General features: G+C 40.6%; 1 protein-coding gene across 3 annotated transcripts in view; it reads right to left on the reverse strand.

Moving 5' to 3' along the window:
• Window positions 1–18,119: 18,119 nt before the first annotated feature.
• Window positions 18,120–20,845, reverse strand: part of trim37 (tripartite motif containing 37) — a 64,914-nt gene continuing 62,188 nt past the window's right edge. For 2 of the 3 annotated variants that reach the window (XM_039756859.1, XM_039756858.1), the window contains exons 22-26: window positions 20,320–20,518; window positions 19,837–19,943; window positions 19,526–19,669; window positions 19,297–19,354; window positions 18,120–19,144 (exon numbers count right to left, since the gene is read on the reverse strand). In XM_039756859.1, the coding sequence (XP_039612793.1) occupies window positions 19,141–19,144; window positions 19,297–19,354; window positions 19,526–19,669; window positions 19,837–19,943; window positions 20,320–20,518 (512 nt within the window). In that variant the 3' untranslated portion in view covers window positions 18,120–19,140. The remainder of the gene's footprint in view (window positions 19,145–19,296; window positions 19,355–19,525; window positions 19,670–19,836; window positions 19,944–20,319; window positions 20,519–20,845) is intronic. The other variant, XM_039756860.1, reaches the window with a different exon arrangement.

Genomic DNA, 20,845 nt, shown 5'->3' on the forward strand with positions numbered 1-20,845 from the left:
CAAGTCTGAGACCAACGGGCTCAGTTCAGAGATGGGCAGCTCCCTGGGTAAGCGGGTGGGCCCTGGAGTTTGAGGTCATTTTGAGATGCAGAGCTACAGCGACCACCCTGCCCATTTCTATGGCCCACCTGCAGTCTCTGCCTGCCCATCGGTGCCTAAGTGAGGTCCCCTGACTGGTCAGCCGCTCAAACTGGCTCTTCACTCCTCCTGTGACACTTGGCGGACCTCGTCATTGAATGCCCAGCCCTTAATTACTAGCAGCCCCCCCAACTTCATTTTTTCGATACCTGCCTGTCTGTCTGTAGGGGGGCAAAAAAACAAAAATGTCTGAATTAGCATAAGCCATCCTGCATTGTTCAGGTTGTCCATCAGAAATGTAATGACTTAGTTCATGAAGTACACAATGAAGAAGAACAGTCGCTTTAGTCTAAAGGTTGAAATATTCCCAAATGTCATTTTTCACCCGCTGTTAGAATCACAGAGGCTGGCTACCTCTTCAAGGTAATCTAAAGTGACAGCCCACATGCTTACGTTTGAAAGTTGACATTCGTAACCTCCTGAGTGTGGCTCTTTGGGGGCTAGGACCACCCATAAAGAATCAAATATCAAAAAGAATATCCTATTCCTGATCAGCAACCTCAAAATCACACAAACAGCATTCCATCCATCATCCAACCCGCTATATTCCTAACTACAGGGTCACGGGGGTCTGCTGGAGCCAATCCCAGCCAACACAGGGCGCAAGGCAGGATACAAACCCGGGGCAGGGCGCCAGCCCACCGCAGACAAACCACATTCCACATGCTTAATTTACTAAACTCCATTTTTTTTCCCCCCAAAGTTTTGTGAAAAGGAGTAACTTTGACCCCTCATATCCCATTAGGGAGTGTGAAGCCCTGAGGTCCATCGCTGTGGCCTACACAGCCCCTTCTGTCCAGTAGATACCAGTTGGTTTACTTTATCATAAGGCATCGGTCATCAAGTAGGTTTGTCCAAGGACCAGAATTTCAAATTAAATTAAATTGCTTTATTCGGCATCCTTAGAGATTATTGTTTAAATTGGGTGGAATGCGTCGGTTTTTGGGATGGAAACCTAATGAATTGATATTAATAGGCCGTATCTCAACTGCTTTGGAATGACTCTAAATAGCATAGAGCATTTTCACCTCTCTTTCTTCCTTTCTTCATTCATTCATTTTTTTTGCAGGCTGGATGGGAGGCCTTGGTGGGCCGTCAGAATGTGCTCCAGAAATGACCTAAAAATGAGTTGGTTTTTTTTTTTTAGGTCTAGTGGGCCAAAAATAGGAGGGAACTGACGCCCCCCCCACACCCCACCCCACAAAAAGCTCAACGCCTTGTGTAACTCGACATCAAGACGAGTAGAACAGATATTTATTGTTCTCATACCGGTGAGTCAGGAGGTCACAGTGAAATTCGTACCTGTATGTGTGAGCACCGAGTCACCGCACCCTAGCGCCATGACACACATCTCTATTTGATCCCACAACGCTGGAGACGCCAGATGTTCTATCACCTTTGCGGTGAAGCGGACTATGAGGGAGTAGGAGACAGGTCAGGGTGGGGTTTATTTTAAAACAGCTAAGGAAAGCAACGGCTACGACTTCCAGAAGCTAGTAAGGTGTAGGTCTGGCTCAGTGAGGTTAATGCTTTGCTCCGGCACGGTCGCTTTTGTTCTGCATGTGTTAAAAGGCCTGAAGATGAAGGCATCGCTCTATGTAGTTCGCCGAGGGAGCTCCACTCGGGTTTACTGCCATCACTCATTTTTAGAATGTGGAGGAGCCAACATCCGAGTCTCAATGGAGATGTGCTCTTCATCATGTGAACGTGAGGGAACAGAACGAGGAATTGCTCTTTCAGAGTGAGACAGGAGTGCTGACCAATAAAAGGATCTACAGCGTATTTTATTAAGAGAGTTTATAATGATTTATCAAAGGAGGCACAAAGTGTTTACCAAGCACTCCACGACGGACGCACGCACGATTTACCAAAGCTGGATTGATAGACCTTCACTCTGATGAGAATGTTGGCTTAAACCTGCACCTCTCTACGACATGTGCTGCTTCACATGGCCAAGTAGGCTTGGCAGCACCTGAGCAAGCGGTGGATTACAACCTCCCTGCATCCATCCATCCATCCATTATGAAACAGCCCTTGATCAAGTCAGTGGTTACAGGAGCACTTCTTACATTTCTATCTATACTACCTGTGTAAGCCCGTACTGTAGAAAGCACCAATATGGTTAGAAAAAAAATTGAAATGCAGAGTCGGCAGTTTTGTTTTCTGGATGTGCTCGCCCCCCTTGGCTATCAGCGGCTAAGCGAGTTTCTCGCTCCTCTGAGGTTTCATTTTGTCGATGTGCTCGCCTCGCTTGTGCGTGACTGACTAAGTGAGTTTGTCTTTCCTTGGTGGTTTTACTTTGGTGATGGAGTTGCTTTCTTGATGGGTTGTTTGGGTTTCCTGCCCAAGTCATGTGACCCTGAACTGAATGGCAGATGAAACGACTCGTCCACAGTCATGCAAGTCAGTAGTAGCAGAAATTAAACTAACAGCTCCATGGGTCACAGGCCGATGTCTAATCTTATAAGGCACTGCCACACTGAAAGGAAAATCTGATTAGCTCATACTAGGGCATGGAGCTGAAAAAGAGGTTTGTTGCTTCAGATGCAGGGCCTTAAGGGCATCCCTCAGCCATTCTTCATCTTTATGTCGCAAACAAAGCCTGCGTTCACTTGTGTTACGTAGCAGTTAAGTCTCTAGGCTATGGTGCTCGCACAGGTCCTTTTTAAATCTCACTAAACCAAATCAAATAGTTGCTATGGTCTCCCTCTTCCTGATGCGTTACCCTATCATGGCCAATGTTTTGTAGCCACAAAAACGTTAAGAATACTCTTGAGGTTAAAATTGACACTAAAAACAAACACAGTGGGAGAGTGGGAAGCTTATGAAATATTAAAAGTCCTTAAATATTTGATAAGCAGCACATTTCTTAATTCATTAAAGTTGGCTGCAGGCTTAGAAGCTGTAAAAAGTTTACAAGCCATTTTTCTTTCCTTGCCTTAAGCAGAAGAGCAAACCTGATGTCTTTTGTGTTACCTCCTTATAAAGTCTGGCTGTCCATCATTTGCATTCGTTTGGTCCAATTAGAGGTGAGGGGTGGAGCCATTCCAGCTGCAGAACTACAGCAGGAGCGTGCAGGCGAAACACACACACACACACACATCCCTCCAGCGGCCTCGGGGACCTGCACAAAATCATCAAGGGGGGGAGTCAGGGCGGCCACAACCGTCAGTGTCAGTTACTCCATTGAAATGCCAGGGCGTCAAATTTCAAACACGATTATTAAAGCCTACGGTCACCCACAGGAATTCATTCGCCATCTTGCACAAGCCATTTATTTGGCTAACTAGCTTATTCCAGGACAGGGACACTCGCAAGTCACTGTGTCCGACTTGCCACTCGAGAGACGCCATTGCAGATTCTCACACTAACACACACACTGAGTCACCAATCGGACGAACAGGCATATTGCTTTGAGATGCGGGACGAAACTCCAGAAGAACAACGTGCCAACTTCTCAGTGCTGATAAGGTGGCACATGAAGCAGAGCTCAGTGGACTCCATTCCAATAACCACATTACGTTTGTTGTCCAAATTTCTACGGACTTGGGTGAGCTATTTTCAAAGGACTCATAGTATTGTGTCAAGGCACAAGATTGACTGTATGTCTTTTATGACGAAAAGGCGATTACAGCTAGGAGTCCGCAATTGTCAGAACTCCTCGCTTTGCATGCCGGTATTAGCAGGGCAGAATTGGGGACAACTGTGGATTGATTTACCATATCTGGATGGGGAATCGGGGAAGGAATATTGTTATTGTGAATATATACAGGTGCTGGTCATAAAATTAGAATATCATGACAAAGTTGATTTATTTCAGTAATTCCATTCAAAAAGTGAAACTTGTATATTAGATTCATTCATTACACACAGACTGATGTATTTCAAATGTTTATTTCTTTTAATTTTGATGATTATAACGGACAACTAATGAAAGTCCCAAATTCAGTATCTCAGAAAATTACAATATCAATTAAGACCAATGCAAAAAAAGGATTTTTAGAAATGTTGGCCAACTGAAAAGGTATGAACATGAAAAGTATGAGCATGTACAGCACTCAATATTTAGTTGGGGCTCCTTTGGCCTGGATTACTGCAGCAATGCGGCGTGGCATGGAGTCGATCAGTCTGTGGCACTGCTCAGGTGTTATGAGAGCCCATGTTGCTCTGATAGTGGCCTTCAGCTCTTTTGAATTGTTGGGTCTGGCATATTGCATCTTCCTTTTCACAATACCCCCATAGATTTTGTACGGGGTTAAGGTCAGGAGAGTTTGCTGGCCAATCAAGAACAGAGATACCATGGTCCTTAAACCAGGTACTGGTAGCTTTGGCACTGTGTGCAGGTGCCAGGTCCTGTTGGAAAATGAAATCTGCATCTCCATAAAGTTTGTCAGCAGCAGGAAGCATGAAGTGCTCTAAAACTTCCTGGTAGATGGCTGTGTTGACCTTGGACCTCAGAAAACACAATGGACCAACACCAGCAGATGACATGGCACCCCAAACCATCACTGACTGTGGAAACTTTACACTGGACCTCAAGCAACGTGGATTCTGTGCCTCTCCTCTCTTGCTCCAGACTCTGGGACCTTGATCTCCAAAGGAAATGCAAAATTTACTTTCATCAGAGAACATAACTTTGGACCACACAGCAGCAGTCCAGTCAAGACGCTTCTGACGCTGTCTCTTATTCAAGAGTGGCTTGACACAAGGAATGCAGCTGAAACCCATGTCTTGCATACGTCTGTATGTGGTGGTTCTTGAAGCACTGACTCCAGCTGCAGTCCACTCTTTGTGAATCTCCCACACAGTTTTGAATGGGTTTTGTTTCACAATCATCTCCAGGGTGCGGTTATCCCTATTGCTTGTACACTTTTTTCTACCTCATCTTGTCCTTCCCTTCGCCTCTCTATAAATGTGCTTGGACACAGAGCTCTGTGAACAGCCAGCCTCTTTAGCAATGACCTTTTGTGTCTTGCCCTCCTTGTGCAAGGTGTCAATGGTCGTCTTTTGGACAACTGTCAAGTCAGCAGTCTTCCCCATGATTGTGTAGCCTACAGAACTAGACTGAGAGACCATTTAAAGGCTTTTGCAGGTGTTTTGAGTTAATTAGCTGATTAGAGTGTGGCACCAGGTGTCTTCAATATTGAACCTTTTCACAATATTCTAATTTTCCGAGATACTGAATTAGTTGTCAGTTATAATCATCAAAATTAAAAGAAATAAACATTTGAAATACATCAGTCTGTGTGTAATGAATGACTTTTTGAATGGAATTACTGAAATAAATCAACTTTGTCATGATATTCTAATTTTATGACCAGCACCTGTATGTATATACCTGTATTTGTGGCACTACAATATAAGGGTTATTTAGGGTGAAAGGGGGCACATGTGTAACAGATTGTATTCTTTTTTTCATTTTATGTAATACTGTATTTCGTTATGTGATGATTGATATTGACTTAATTTTTGTGGGCTATAAATGTATAGGCATTAAGGGATTGAACCGAGTAGAATAAAGAGTATACGGGAAATTTATTAGGGTGTGATATTGGCCTATCCTTTTATCGTCTGCCGTCACTTAGGTCAGATTAGTGGTAGCAATCGTTTTGTGCAGTGCGTGGGATGAATTGTTACATGGTTTTGCACATTTAAAACAATCCTAATTCATTAAACTTTCATTTACAAATGTATTTTTAGGCAGGGAAAATATTAAGTAAGCTTCAACCAGCAAAAAATACATCTCACAGGTCCAATATATACTCTATTTGTGTTTAACGGTGTGTGTCCATGTGTGTAAACGCTGTAATTCACCACTGACGCACTGCACTGCACTCTGTGCCCCCACTCATTGAAGGTGCCATTCATACATAATCTTGATGGAATCCAAATCCTCTGTAGTGAACTCTGAGACCACACCAGGAGCACTCGAGTCAGCCAGATGGTGCTCTGCGGTACAAGAGGACTACGTCCACCCAGCTGCCATGCTCAAGTTTATTACAGGGTTGTGAAAGGTGGGAGAGTCTAGTGGGCAGTGATGCCACTTCAGCCCCAAGGGTACACACAATCAAGACCTCCAAGTCTTTCAACTATGGGCAAGAACCGGGAATCCCTGGGAAAACTCACCTAACCACAAGAACAGGCTCATGGCAGGAGCACCGACCTCACATCACTTCGATTTGTGTCTCACACTCAATTGTACAATGCAATGGCAGAGAAAGGTCACTAAGCACAAGACAACTTGGAACTAAAAGGAGAACGTTTAGGACAAAAAAGGACAGCATTGGCCATAGAATAGCAATAAATGTGGAAACTGTAGAGTACAAGATGAATACAGAAGTCACAGAATAATTAAAAAGTAAATGTAAAGTGAAGATACAGCCTAAGGTGACATAAAAAAGCTTCATTTCAAAGTATGATCCTGCCTCCCTATGGCTAAACTGTCAGTATTTCATAGAAGTAACAGAGCAAGTATACAAAGTACAAAAACTACGAACAATAAGCTGTGTTGTGCGGGTTATTTAGTGAGGCGTCTTACAGTAACGTCGTCAGGTTACATTTACTTGCCCCTCTCTGCTCAACAAGAAGCTTGTTTATTGGCTATTTTGCGCTTGCCATAATGAATATGCGAAAACATTGTCAATTTTCTCCTCTGAAATTCACTGAAGAGGCCTGGCCTGTTTAGGGCTGCTTTATGGCCAGTCATGTCGAGATTCCAGTGGCCCTTCATAACCCTGAACTGGAGTTTTAAATCAGAACATTAGGAAAAGTTTGACGAGAACAGGCCATCCAGGCCAACAAGCTCACAAAACTTACCCAAGTCAAGTTATGAAGGATCCTAAAGTCCACTTCTCTACCACAGTGCAGGGCGATACGGATCTTACCATAATGGAACAGAAATCTACAGAAGCAAGGGAAATGCATTAGTGTCCGTTTATTTCCATTTGTCAAATGACTCTGCGGTAAACGCCGCTCTAAGCATTTGCTATTAAAAAGCCAGTGTGATGCGAATTACAGGCTTAAGATCACAATCTATCCATTTTCTCCGGTTCTGATAAGTCAAATAAAGTTAAAGTGTCGTGGAACCCTTCTATTACTCACATTTGACAAAAAGCAAACAGATTAAATACAGTCCAATGGAAAGCTGCTGCTTTAGAATAACAGGCGATAGGTGAATGAACAGCTCCCTCTGCTGGTGAACAGCAGGACTAGGCTATGGCCGCCAGACCTAGCAGTGCTCCCCCCTTCAGAAGCTGAGGCACGTGGGCTAGAATGGGGATCATTTACATCCAGTCACTGGATTGCCTTTTTTCCTTTGCAATGTTTGTTTGAATGTCCAGCTACTTTATGAACCACAAGGCATTCCCAGGCAGAAAAAATTCCCACTCAGTCAAACATACTAGATTGTCAATGGTGGCCTGACCTTGTGAGCTCAAGGATTTCAAACTTATAAATGACAATTATTGCCACAGGTTAACAAAATAGAAGTTATACAATAAGACCAATGTATTTCCATGGAATTCTTGTTTGAAATTCACATCACATTCAAGGCTGCTAAATACAGGAGGGCGCAGCGGGATTACTTTGGCAGAAAAATTTGCAGGAACAATGGCAGATGCCCTTTACAGAGATAGCATGAAGTAATAAAAAGACACAATGGACGAGCCTCCAGCCATGGATTAACAGTCAGACTTCAGAGTGCAACATCGGAGAAGCACGTCATCCAGCAGAATCAGGCCCACAGTTCAAGAGGTCCAGGGCAACTGGCATCTCGGGGGTCAAAGACCAGTTGAAGTGGACGGTGACAAGGAGGAGTTCAGGTAAGATATTGGACAGTTCTTGTATATCGGTTAGAAAGTGAAATGCATTCTTCAAAACAAGTAGCCAACAGGGAGTACGCAGATCATGAATGAGTAATCAACTACAATTGCTTCCTCTTTATGCTGTCCGTCAAATATTATAAATAAAATAGTGTTGAATGACCAAATAAAGATGAAATCCTTCTGAGCAGCACTTTCAGCATCTACCCTGTGTTTGATGCTCATTGCAGTTTGTCCAGGTGCAGAATTCTATGGAGGCTATGGAATTCGAGAAATCTCCGCACCAGTGGCTCCATAAAAGACTGGTCCCTCATGGATGTAGCAGCACTAAATACAATAACAATAACGGAAACAGATAAAAAGATACGTGTAACTGAAATGGAAACACATGGCGTTTACTAAAAAGGTGGGGAATCAAAAGTGTGTGGAGGTGGCCATTTACAAAAGAGAGAATTGCTTTAAACAGGAGACGAGCCACAAGTTAGTACAACTATTTGGGCTAGAATGGAAAATTACTAGATTAACATAATGATACTCAAGCGCGTTACAGGCCCACCATGGAAGTGGACAGTGTCCATATGTAGTTGAAACGTCCCCATCTAAACTTGATATTCAAGTCACCTCTGACAATCAGCAAACTCCTCAAACAGCACAGCACAAGAACAGGACTTCAGAGATGTGATCAAGGACAGATTTTTAATCCACACACCACTGCATGATAAGCTGAGAACATCGAGTCAGTCCACCAAAACAGCATAAAAGACAATAATTGTAGCCAAATCCTGTTGAGCAAGCTACACGACCAGACAGACTGACTGTCAGCAGTTGATGCCAGAATCCAATCCAAAAAAAAGGTTCGCTACTGAGACCAGCCAATTGTAAAATAAACATCACAGCCAAGTCGGGCGTCTTTTTGAGAGGAACTGTGACACGTGTTTGTGCGACTAACAAAACAAAAAGCACATTTTAATTAATTTTATTAAATTTAACTAATTGTACTATCAAATTACGCTTCAGCTCTGAAAATACTCACAGCTTCCTTGAACAAAACCAACAGCAGCAAACACTTTATGCAACAGGGCTTTAATAATGAGAGAGTAACTTGGGAGACAAACCTCAAGGATTTGAAAACTTCCTACTAGGCAGTACACCTTGACAAATGTTACTTTTGCACATCAATTACATCTGCAGAATTCATAATTTATACTCTGTGAAAAGAACTGCGTATTCACAGCTAGGGCAACTAAAATAGCCAGATGGCTATTGGATTCCTTTAAATCTCTTGAGCATTCATCACAAGTGAAACATTGACCTATTCTGCTCTGCAAAGCATCTCCAGGATTTGCCAGAAAAATAGAATTCACAATACAAATGTCTGATATGGCAAAAAGAGACCATTAACAAGCCACAGAATTAAATAAAATGCTTTGTTGAACAATAAGAAAAGGCTTCTATTTAAGAAATCAATTACAGCAAAACTGTGCAGCCTTTCTGGCAGCAAAGCTAGGAAGCAAAAAAGAGTCACATTTTGTACTTCACTGCACACAGACCAAACCATCAGAGCTGTACTGAAGAGTATCCTGCATGGTGTTCACAAGTAAGAAGAGTCCTGGTCACTGTGTATAATTTGCATGTTTCGTGTTCTTGTTGGTTTCCTTCTACACCTCAAAGCCACGCAGGATTGGTTGACAGTCAACTAAAAATTCTACCGCAGTTCACTGAAAGAGAAGCTTAGTTACTGTGTTGCGCCAGTCGGTAATGACACAGGCTTCAATGCCCTAGAGTGCTCCTGTAAATTAAATAGGTTAAGAATACTAATGCATGCAAGTTTTATTTCAAAGTAAGGATTTTAATGAAGACAAAACAGTCACATGGTGTTTGTTTTTTTTTTATTATTAACTGCAGTTTTTCCTCCCACATGCTAAATACAGTAGTTGCATGTAAGATTAAATGGCAACTGCACATTATTCTCGAATGAGTGAGTGGAATCAAGATGCCCATCTGAGGTCTTTATATAAACAAACAAAAACCAAACACTTTTAAAGGACAACATTAAAAGAGGAGCAGAGTCAGATGTATCAGACAATAGTTTTGAGAGAAGATAAGCCAAACAAATTGTGAAAGAGGTTCTTGAGACCAGAGAAGCTCTAAAGGGCTTGTAGGAGACATGAGAGCAAGATACAGGTGGAAAAGGAATGAGAAAGAGAGAGGGAAGCAACTGGGGGATAACCAAGGCCCACTTAGATGGCACAAAGCAGTGCAGGCCATTAGTCAATCACACAGCCAAACCTGGTCGCATGATAAGGACGATCGATCGACAGATCGATCGATAGATCACCGCACATTGTTTGTAGTAACCTCATGTCTTTATAGAGGATGAAGATACAATTTTTGCCAAAATAAGCCTCTATGGAAACCAAGGTTGTACAAAGAACAAACATCATCAAAATGTCCATGAAAAAAATTTTAGTTTACTCATGTTGATTAATCCATTTGGCAGATATCTCTATATATAATCTTCATTTGGATCTTGATCTTTGTTTGTCCGCGAATGAATTAGAAGCAGCAGCACTAGATGGCAGTAGAGAGACAGCTAAAACATAGGCATTGCATTAAGAATCTCCTCCAGGCTTATACTACTGAAGACTCTAGTACTCCAGTCACACCTCAAAACACAGACATTCAAACTAAACAAATTGTTGTGCTTTAAATTATAACTAAAGAGATCTTCATTTAGATCTTGATCTTTGTTTGTCCGCAAATTCCACGCATGCGTAGACCACCTTCCAGTTTAGTATGTTGTTGTTACTCACGGATGTCAACAATGTGCCGGAATAATGAAAGGGGTGGTGGACAGTGTTGCGCTGGTTAGCTCCCGAGGCCTGGTTAGAGAATGACACTGCCGATGATAAAAGGTACGTGCCTACGTAACATATGAATGAAAGAAAGACAGTGGGTAAAATGAATGACAACGTAACAGCACGTTCTGGAAATTATTATTGTTACGTTGTAGCCGGCGAGTGCTGCGCGTCTCACAGTTGTACCGTGGCTTGCTCACATGTCAGTGAAGTGATCCCTATTTATGCTTTAAAGGGCCTGGATACCAATGTGTCCCCCTTTTATAACCATTGCTTTGTGTATACTGCCTTACTCTTTGGATTGCCACAAAGCAACCTGCGAGATTGGAGAAAGGTTGAGAAGAGATCGTGAGAGGAAACAATAGCGTCGTGAAAATGAGACGGACTGTGAACGGACAGAAGCAGAAATGCTCCTACACCACCACATAATTACTGTTCAGACAGTGATTCCGAGTAGGCAATTCCTATTGAATCAATGTCCAAGGGTTTTCTTTTGTAATTTTGTTTCCCTTATAAAAAAACTAGCAAAATACCCGCGCTTCGCAGCGGCAAAGTACTGCCTTAAAATTTTTATTAAGAAGAAAATTAAACCTTTTTAAACTGAGGGAAAATATACCAATAATTATTTGTTAAGGATCTCTTTGTATACCACGTTGTCAGTTCGGCCCTCCGGTTGTAGTATGACCAAGCTGTGCGCTGAGCTTACTCTTAAGCGTGCAATGTACAGTTGGCCATGTGAAAAGTAATCTTGTCTGAAATCTCACAGCTTGGATTGCTGCTGTCATAATCGGTTTGAGTTTCATGGTTTGTTTCAATTACGACAGTATTTGCAGGACTTGTGTTGAAGAGACATTCGGCATCTGTCAAGTGTTGTAAGCATACAACCGGTTTCATCAATAACTTCACATCCAGCTTTTGAGAGTTTAAACATTCATAAACAAAGTATCCACTACTGAAATCGTCACCTGTGAATCAAAGATGTTTAAGAGGCATTGGCGGTTGTCGAAAGGTGTAAAATATTTAGCCAATTCGGTACACTTGAAAGAGACAACCGAACAATTCAGCGGCAGCCATCAACTCACATGCAGAACCATAGGTGAAGGGCTTAAGCATTTCACTCTTCTAGTGCTCCTGTGTAGTATAATTATCTCCTGTACCGTCATCAGTCCACACCTTGAACCTGCCCCAGTCATTCAATACATAAGACACAATGTTCCTCCGGATATCAAGAGTTAGCCTGCAATATGCATCAAAGAGAATGGAAAAGGCAGGTGCCATCTCCGGGCATGGAAACCACTCGGTAAGTGACAGTTCCTTGATTGATGGTGGTCACCTCGATAGACATGTTAATGGGGGTACGGTTGGAATGATAAAGGAAATGGGTATCTGAACAATGTAAAGTAAATCTAAAATACCTTCACAATAACTATAATCGTAATAAACGAACAATAAAACAGCGGAGAAGCTGTGGATTAAATAAAAAGGCCGTAGTTATCAGCAGGAAGACGTGAATCCCGTGGCGAAGCAAGGAAGGGAATGTAGAGACCGGAGCGACAGATGGCCTTATATAGGCAGGCAGCCAACAACGTGGGAGGCGTTGGGATGGGGGACAAAACTCCGCCTCACACGGTGACCGAGCTGCAGACTATGGACGTATATATGTACGTAAGTAGGATTCAGTTAGCGTTGGGAACCCGCGTACCAAATTTCTCGAAGATGGGCCCATAAGTAACAAAGACCGTTGAAAAGTTCAATATGGCGTCCGACAGTGGCATCTTAGCACCGAAATAAGTACGTACATTGGTTTCGGTTAGCGCAGGGAAGCCGCCTACCAAATTTCGTGAAGATGGGGCCATAACTAAGAAAGATCAACATGGCGGACGTTGTCGACCGTTACATGTAGAATTTCAAAATGAAATCTGCTTAACTTTTTTGTAAGTAAGCTGTAAGGATTAAGCCTGCCAAATTTCAGCCTTCTACCTACATGGGAAGTTGGAGAATTAGTGATGAGTGAGTGAGTCAGTGAGGGCTTTGCCTTTTATTAGTATAGATCATAATGCTGTGCGACGAAGGGCCCAGTTCACGACTGGCAGCCTCGTTTAAACAGGGAGCCCTTCACAGGCAACTTTAACACGAGCAACATAGTTGGGCGCACATGGCTAGTCCAGTCATATTCTCCCATTGCACCAAATGCATACATATCAGCTAAATTAGTGTTTACTACCATATTCCCTTCAGAACAGGTAATCCACCCAAAACAAAGGTAAGTATTTTCAGGCCCGGAAAAGTTTGGATTGCTGCTGGAAAAGGTGTTGGTATGGCCAGTAGGAGATGCTTACCCTGTGGTCTGTGTGTGGACCCTGTGCTGTAAAAATGGTACTGTCCTTTGGAGGAGACTTAAAACGGAGGTCCTGTCTCTGCGGTCAGGAAAGATTCCCAGGCATCCTTTATAAACAGAAAGATGTATCCAGGGGCCTCATGTACAAACGGTGCGTACGCACAGAAATGTTGAGTAAGAACTTTTCCACGTTCAAATCGTGATGTATAAAACCTACACTTGGCGCAAAGCCACAAACTTTTCCACGGTACCTCATACCTTGTCGTACGCAAGTTCTCCGCTCGGTTTTGCACACTGGCAGCACCCAGCGTCAAAGCAATGCTACTGTTCATGTGTGGTTACTCCTTATTTTCCTGACGCGGCTTTATAAATACACTGAAACTAACCGCATATTGTTTATAAGTGTAACACATCTGATTGTAATTAACTTGTAACAATATAATGGTCCAGGGAATAGCCATAGTATTCCAAATACCATAACTGCTTTAGCGTTGTTACTCTCACTGGACCACCTCCTTCTTTAAGCTGCTCCCATTAGGGTTGCCACACGGATCATCTTTTTCCATATTACTCTCACTGCACCACTCGGAGTATTTATATCACTGTATCTGAGTGTGAATCACAGCAGCAGCTGATCGGAAAGAGAATTATCGGTATACACCTTCAAGCACACGCTGTCTCAGCCATGGCAAAACGTTTCAAGGCCTTTCCTGTACGGACCTCGCGTTTCAGAAACGGTTTCAACCCAAGAACTTTAAAATGCACTCAATCAATTGCTCCTTGTATAACTATCTGTACTTATAAAGTAGAATTACCTCACTGTAAACTTGCACTACAGTTATATTACACAACCTGCGCCACTTTATAAAGCGCGTATTTACATATGAGGACAAAAACATATTTTGCTGTATTTCATCTTAAAATTGATAATTATATTACACAGATAAAATTTTTAACTTCATTTAAATAATCTATATTCTTCACTGGGACTGGTGTGAAAGATAGAATAATTAAACATGTTCTATGAAGATATTTCAATGTTCCTTAAACGTTTTGAAAAATCGGCGCTCTAAGCTTACAGATGGCTTAACGTCTATTACAGAGCTGATTGTGTGGCGATCGGTTACTTGGAGAAAGAAAAGCAAGGACTGTGGGGCGGCTACGCCAATATATACTGAATATAAAACAGAAAGAGAAAATAACACGGCTAAAAACAGCGACAAATTTCGGCAAAAGTTAAATGCTTGTGTCATGAGCATAAGGCGGCTATGCAGTGTCCGCATCTGACGTGGCCATCTGCCATGCATAAGATACCATATTGACATTGGCGGGCGAAGGAGCCACCGATTCTTTCTCTGCCCAGGGCCGCCACAAGCCTAGAGCCGCCCCCGAGTACTGCTGCAATAAATTATTTCATCGAAGGTCGCACACAATCACTGCGGCGTGAAACCCATGTTTAATAACGTGCTTGGACTCCTATCATCATGAAAATCATATCACGTATACATCTCAGTATTTTAGTTATTCAAAGAGCTGTAATATTACGAATGTAATGGATTCTGTGTCCAGTCGGAGGAAGACAGCCGATATAAGAAGCAAGTAGTGATTCACACACATACAGCACATAGAAGATCACATACAAAACAAAGCATTTAACGTGCTACTTTAATTACGATGCGATTTGAGAAACTGGTTAATTAAACGATTTTTAGATGAAGTTTATGATGTTCTACTTTAATGACAAAATAAACTACATGATTAAAGTGGAAATTTCGAGATTTAAGTTGATATTTCATGCTTTTTCCCCCACTGTGTGCCTTTTTTTCTCTGAACCCTAATAAGCCTTCATATGACACTCAGACAGTGGGCTACAACTTGCCTTTCCACGGTGACTTTTTTTTATTTCCGGCACTGTGCAACTTTGTGAACATGAGCTTTCAAGTTTCTCCAACACGCTATGTCACTCGATCAGCTTCATTTTGTTGATTATACCACGGTTTAATTAAACAAATAGTATGTTTTTCCTTTGCCTCCACTTGGTATTCACTGAAATTCTTATATTTTCCCCCCATGCTTTTCCCATTGTCTTTTCACAGAAGGCTGAGCTTAAGGGTGATTTATATTGATTTGCATATTCAAAGAGGCGGAATTCTGGGAGGAGTTGGAGCGTTACATAAAGCGTGTGCACGAGCGTTACTTTTCACGCTGATCGGGATTTATGTAGCGGAAGAACATGGAAGTTGGAGTATGCACAGATTCCTGCATCTGGATTTTTCTGTGCGTAAACACATTTCGGCTTACGCCATGTTATACAGCGAATTCTACGCACGGCGTTATACATGAGGCCCCAGATGTCCTAGCTAAATTGTCCATTTCATGTTCATTCTGGCTCCCCAATCATCCCCTGTCCCTTATCGGTTAACTCTCTCATCCCTTCATCACCTAATAAAGTGTGGTGAGTACACAGACACTAAATGGCTGCCATTGCATCATCAAGGTATATGCTGCACATTGGCAGTGGTTGAAGTGGCTTCCAATCTAGAAAAATCCACTCATGAATGCCTGGGGAGCTCATTCAATGAGACTTGTGCTTTTGAATTAAAAGATTCTAAAACTTTAAGATGGCAAAGCCACTCTTCCTGCAAGATTACATCTGACAGTTTAACAGATTACAGTAATTTATCTATATCTGTCTCTCTATTATAAAGGAAACCGGCAGCAGAGATACAGAACATAGTTTGCAGCATACCATATGATTCATGCCCAGCGGTATATGTGGGGAAAAACATCAAAAATACTTGCCAAATATATACAGGAACATCACAATGCTGTCAGATGAAAGGACCCATGGTCTCCGATTTACACACATACAAGTTCAACTGGACACACATTTAAATGGAACTCAGTGCAAGTAAAATTCAAGGCTAATACTAAAAGTGCCAGAGAACTGTTAGAAATCTAATGAAAACGCCATTAACAGACGACATTTGAACATGAACCCATCATATACAGGCTTGAAAAGAAGAACATGCACATAATGGAGTAAGACTTTATGACCAAAAACCACTGAACCCCATCTCATCATTCCTTCACACCACCCACATACCCAACCCTTCATATTTGATATATATTGCCATTTTCCTCTGATGATCCCTGGTACAAAAAAAAGTTTTGACATGCGATTCCTTTTCTCCCCTTGTGGATTTTCAGCTACAAATATGCAAACAGACCTTTGCTTCCATATGTATATAAAACCACAACACAAAGATATGTAAACATTGTTATTTGTAAATCTGCTTGTGAGCTGTGTAAGATATACTAGCTTTAAGCTAATTACATGCAAGCAGCAGCTGCTATCTCTCTCCATTATACAAAAAAAAGATAAACAGTAGGGCGATGATACGTGATCTTATAAGATCATGGAAGACACTGAAAAGACCTGCGAGACTAAACAGATTGGCCACGAAGCGTCTCGTGGGGACCTTAAACATGAGACTTTGACCCAGGACCGTCTTGCTATGACGTAGATCATGAGATTCTTGCAAGACATGCCCTACTTACAACCAAATAACAGCACAGGGAGGAACACACTCAGTCGTGTTTTGGCTTTGAGCACATACAGATCCAGGACTCTCAGCGCATATAAAGCGTATAAGGATGTTATAAATGAAACGTAGACGACTAAGCGAAGATGAAAGCAGCACAGAGAAAACAGACTCAAAAGCATTGGAGAGACAAAAACAAAGAAAAGAATAATCTAGGTGCAAATTCAGAAAATAAGGAAAGTAATAATTAGCCCGGAACAAGTGGAATTGAAAAGAAAGAAAGAAAAAAAAAAAAAAAAGCACGTCCAATCCAGACGTTGGCGCTATCCACATGCAGAGCAGGCTAGAGATTAAGAAAGTACTGGAATTCGAAAGGCTCAAAAAAAACACGCTGGCGCGATACACATGTGGAGAAGGTTAAAGAATATGAAAGTAGGAAAATTAGAAAGTATTAAAAAAAAAAAAAGAAAGTAAAGATTGCAGTAGCGCAAACAAATGGAAATTATTACTTGAAAAAGGGAAAGTAATCACCTCGGATGAGGTGTCATTGAAACAAACAGGATAAAGCAAGGTCAGAAATAAAGGACAGAGTAGAAAACAAAGTAAAACATCATGAAGAGGTTAAAAAAAACAAGGGACCAAACACATGCAGAGCAGGTTAGAGATAGTGAAAACTAGAATTCAAAAGATTCGTAGAAACACACGCAGCGCAAGATACTAAATATGAAAGCAGAAACCTGAGTGTCAAAACAAAGAAAGTAAACATCGCATTAGCGCAAAGAAAAATTATTAATCGGAGAAATAACGAAAAGGCGAATAGAGATCGAATCTATGAACATAGGTATTGTAAGGCTTTGAAGTTTAAGTCAAGATAATTTGAAAAACGGGGTTTACCTCACATGTATTTATTGGTTACTTTGCAAAAAAAAATTAACTGCTGATGTAGATCGTTTTGTCTGTGCTGAAATTCCAAACAGAGAAACCTATCCTAAATTATGGTACAAAGTCATTAAACACAAGTCTCACAGACCTCATTTAAAAGATTCAGCACTTTGGGACTCGAAAGATTCCAAATATTGTTTTTACAGAAGTTCTGAAATAAAAGTGAAACTAATGAAATAGCAACAATTCAAAGAAAAATTAAATCTTAAAATTGTGTATCCGGAAAAACAAAAACGGGGGTTGGCAAGCGAAGCCCCCTAGTATTTATTATTAAAATATTTTAAACACTTACTTTTCCATTAATTTACCTGCTCTACTGCACTTCAATTTTAGGTCACAAGTAGTCAAAGACCAAAAAATGGGACACATCACAAGAACATTCTACATGATTTCATACAAAAGTACAAGGTGGAGATCCAGCCTCAAATCAGCAGACCTACCAATAAAACTTGACACAATTCAACGTAACACAAATTAGTTAAATTAACTTAGTTCTTTTATTAGCATATAACTTAACAAAAAGTAAACATTCACAAAAAATCCCATTACAGTTTAAAATGCAAACAGTTCAAAAGCTTATTTACAGAGTTTGGATTAATCTGTTCATTTTCTTTCAGTATGTTGAAATCCACAGGTAAGAGGAAAACAAATTTTCCAGCATTATAATCTCTTCATGATTTAAGCTTTAAAAAGGAGCAAAATCAATTTCTGAATGCACAATTCAAATGATTAGTTATTTTCAATGTTGGTTAAAAGAGGATTGGGGGGTGATAAAAGGTGGTGGAGGATGGAAGTGTTGGGCATTCTGCAAACTAAGGCAAAGAGAGGAAAAAAAAGCAAGAGAATATCCATCCATCATTAACTGGCTTTGCTCAAGAAGATATTCTACTTGTACTCCTTCCAAAACAGACCAGTTGAATTTGTTCTTGTTCTGCTCAAAGCCACCTACATCAAGACATATCATGCTGTACATAGAGGATAGAACATATTTAAAAGGATGAAGCAAATCTGGGCATGCCTTGTAAAATATCAAAAAAATATTATTCCTTGGCAACCATCCCTCTGTTCATTTTACTTTACTTTTACCCGAGTGTGCAATATTAGAAGACTGCAAATAGGTTTCCCCAGCATAACTTGATAGCACTCAAACTGTTGCAATTTCACAGTATAATAAAGTGAAGATGGAATAATTATCCCATTTTCACATAAACATACATTAACATGGCAAAAAGGGCATATTTCAGTCACATTGTTTGAAAATAAATTAGTTTATAAATTTAATCTTTATAATTATTAAAAAAAATAAAAAAAATGTACTCAACAGGACCTCCAGATCCAAAGACATAATGTACACAAAATGCAGCAAATACAGGCTGTTTTTTTATATCTATTGATGCATACATACAACACATTTAAAAGACAATACATACAAAAATTGTATTTCCAGAGAAGAGATGTTAGTCACCAGTGAACTCATGTTCATTTCATGACCTTCAGTCTCATCTGTCCAAAAATATAAAGTTGGGGTACAAGTAGTAAATACAAGTCTCAAAACAGCCAAAAAAAAAAAAAAAACAGTAATACAAAAACCCTTCTGAGCATCCTTAAAGAATTTCAATGTAACTTGTCAAAAACAATCGCGTTGCTCTTCTTACCTCTCTGCTGCAGCAGCGGCATCATTGAACTTCGTATCTTCAGTGTTTTGCTGGTCCTCTATACGGAGGATATGCATACATATACAAGAAACATAGTGAACAAAATTTAAATAAATAATGAGCTGCAGTATGAGTAACTATTACTATTTAAACACTTCTATAAGAATAAAGAGCAGAACATCATCTTTGTAGAAGTAAGAAAATACATAGCAGATTTGACTAAGTTTACCTGGCACTGGAGGCGAAGCATCATAGTGCAATGCCCGAGACTCCGAGGCACCACTGTCTTCTTCATTCTCAGTATCACATTCAATTTCGCTGTCACTGCTCATCCCAGGTAAAAGATGAAGAACTTGTTTTTGACACATCAGTCCTGTTTGTGAAGAAGGTCAATGTACTTAAATGGTAATAAAAAAAATAAAAAAAAGCCCAAAACATTGACCTCCATGTCCTGAGCAGTAAAACACATTATCCAGTTATCAACTTTTGCTGTGCAGATTCACAAAAAGCAAAGGAAAGGTTTTTGGGGTTATATCATACCCTCTTCCATCCTTGAACTTCTCTCAGAAAGTGCTAGCAGTGATTCTTGAATGCCATTGCTTCCCTCCTGGTCACATTCCAAGTTACCATCCGTTAACAGCCCTGACCTTTAAAATTAAACCAGAAACAAAATGCTGATAAAAATGCAGACTGCTTAATCAATTTAGAAATTTAACATAACTACATTCAGCAATCTCACTTGCAATTACCTGAGTCAATAAAAGGAAAAATGTGTAAGACATCCTATTCTATTTATATACTCCTTCACTATTCTAAAGAGAAATGCTGGATAGCCAACCAGACAATATACAGTTATAAAGAAATCCAGTCAACTAGGTGGCAACAAAACCCTGAAATTCACTTGAGTTAACTGAAATTTGAAAGCTTTGTTTTAATAAAGTCTCATTTCCAAGATTGTGACTCAAGACCAAATAAAGACTACATACTTCTGAGCTGCATACACCTAACACTTTCGATACATACCCTGCATTTGATACTCTGTGAAGTTTGTCCAGGTGCAGAATTCCATTGAGGCCAGTAATTCCAAAAATGTCTGTACCAGTGGCTCCATAAGACTGGTCTTCGTGTTTTGTGGTTGATGATTTTTCACATGGACTTGCACTACGAAGGGCTGTAGGGGAGCTGTGTGAACTGCGAGGCTTTGTGGCACCTGGTGAGAAATCTATCTTTAGTATTGGCAAAACCTGCTCCTTTATTTATTTTAAAATTTCCAGATCTTATTAAAAGAAGCTTACATGATGATACATTTTTATATAACACCAACACATATCAAGGAAACCTTGTATTTATTTATTTTGGTTTTTTTTTAATATTCAGTACATTAATGTTGAAAAGCTGGGAATCAGTCAGAAATTAAATTTGATAGAATGATACCTTAAAAAAAAAAAAAATCAAGGAACCATCCAATTAAATTAAATATATACTTATGACTTTGCTGCAAATGAGAGAGAGAGACTCTGCCAGGGAGACTGACAAATGACAGTTGTAA

This window comes from Polypterus senegalus, chromosome 6, assembly GCF_016835505.1.
Source record: "Polypterus senegalus isolate Bchr_013 chromosome 6, ASM1683550v1, whole genome shotgun sequence".
In the NCBI taxonomy this organism is placed as follows: domain Eukaryota; kingdom Metazoa; phylum Chordata; class Cladistia; order Polypteriformes; family Polypteridae; genus Polypterus; species Polypterus senegalus.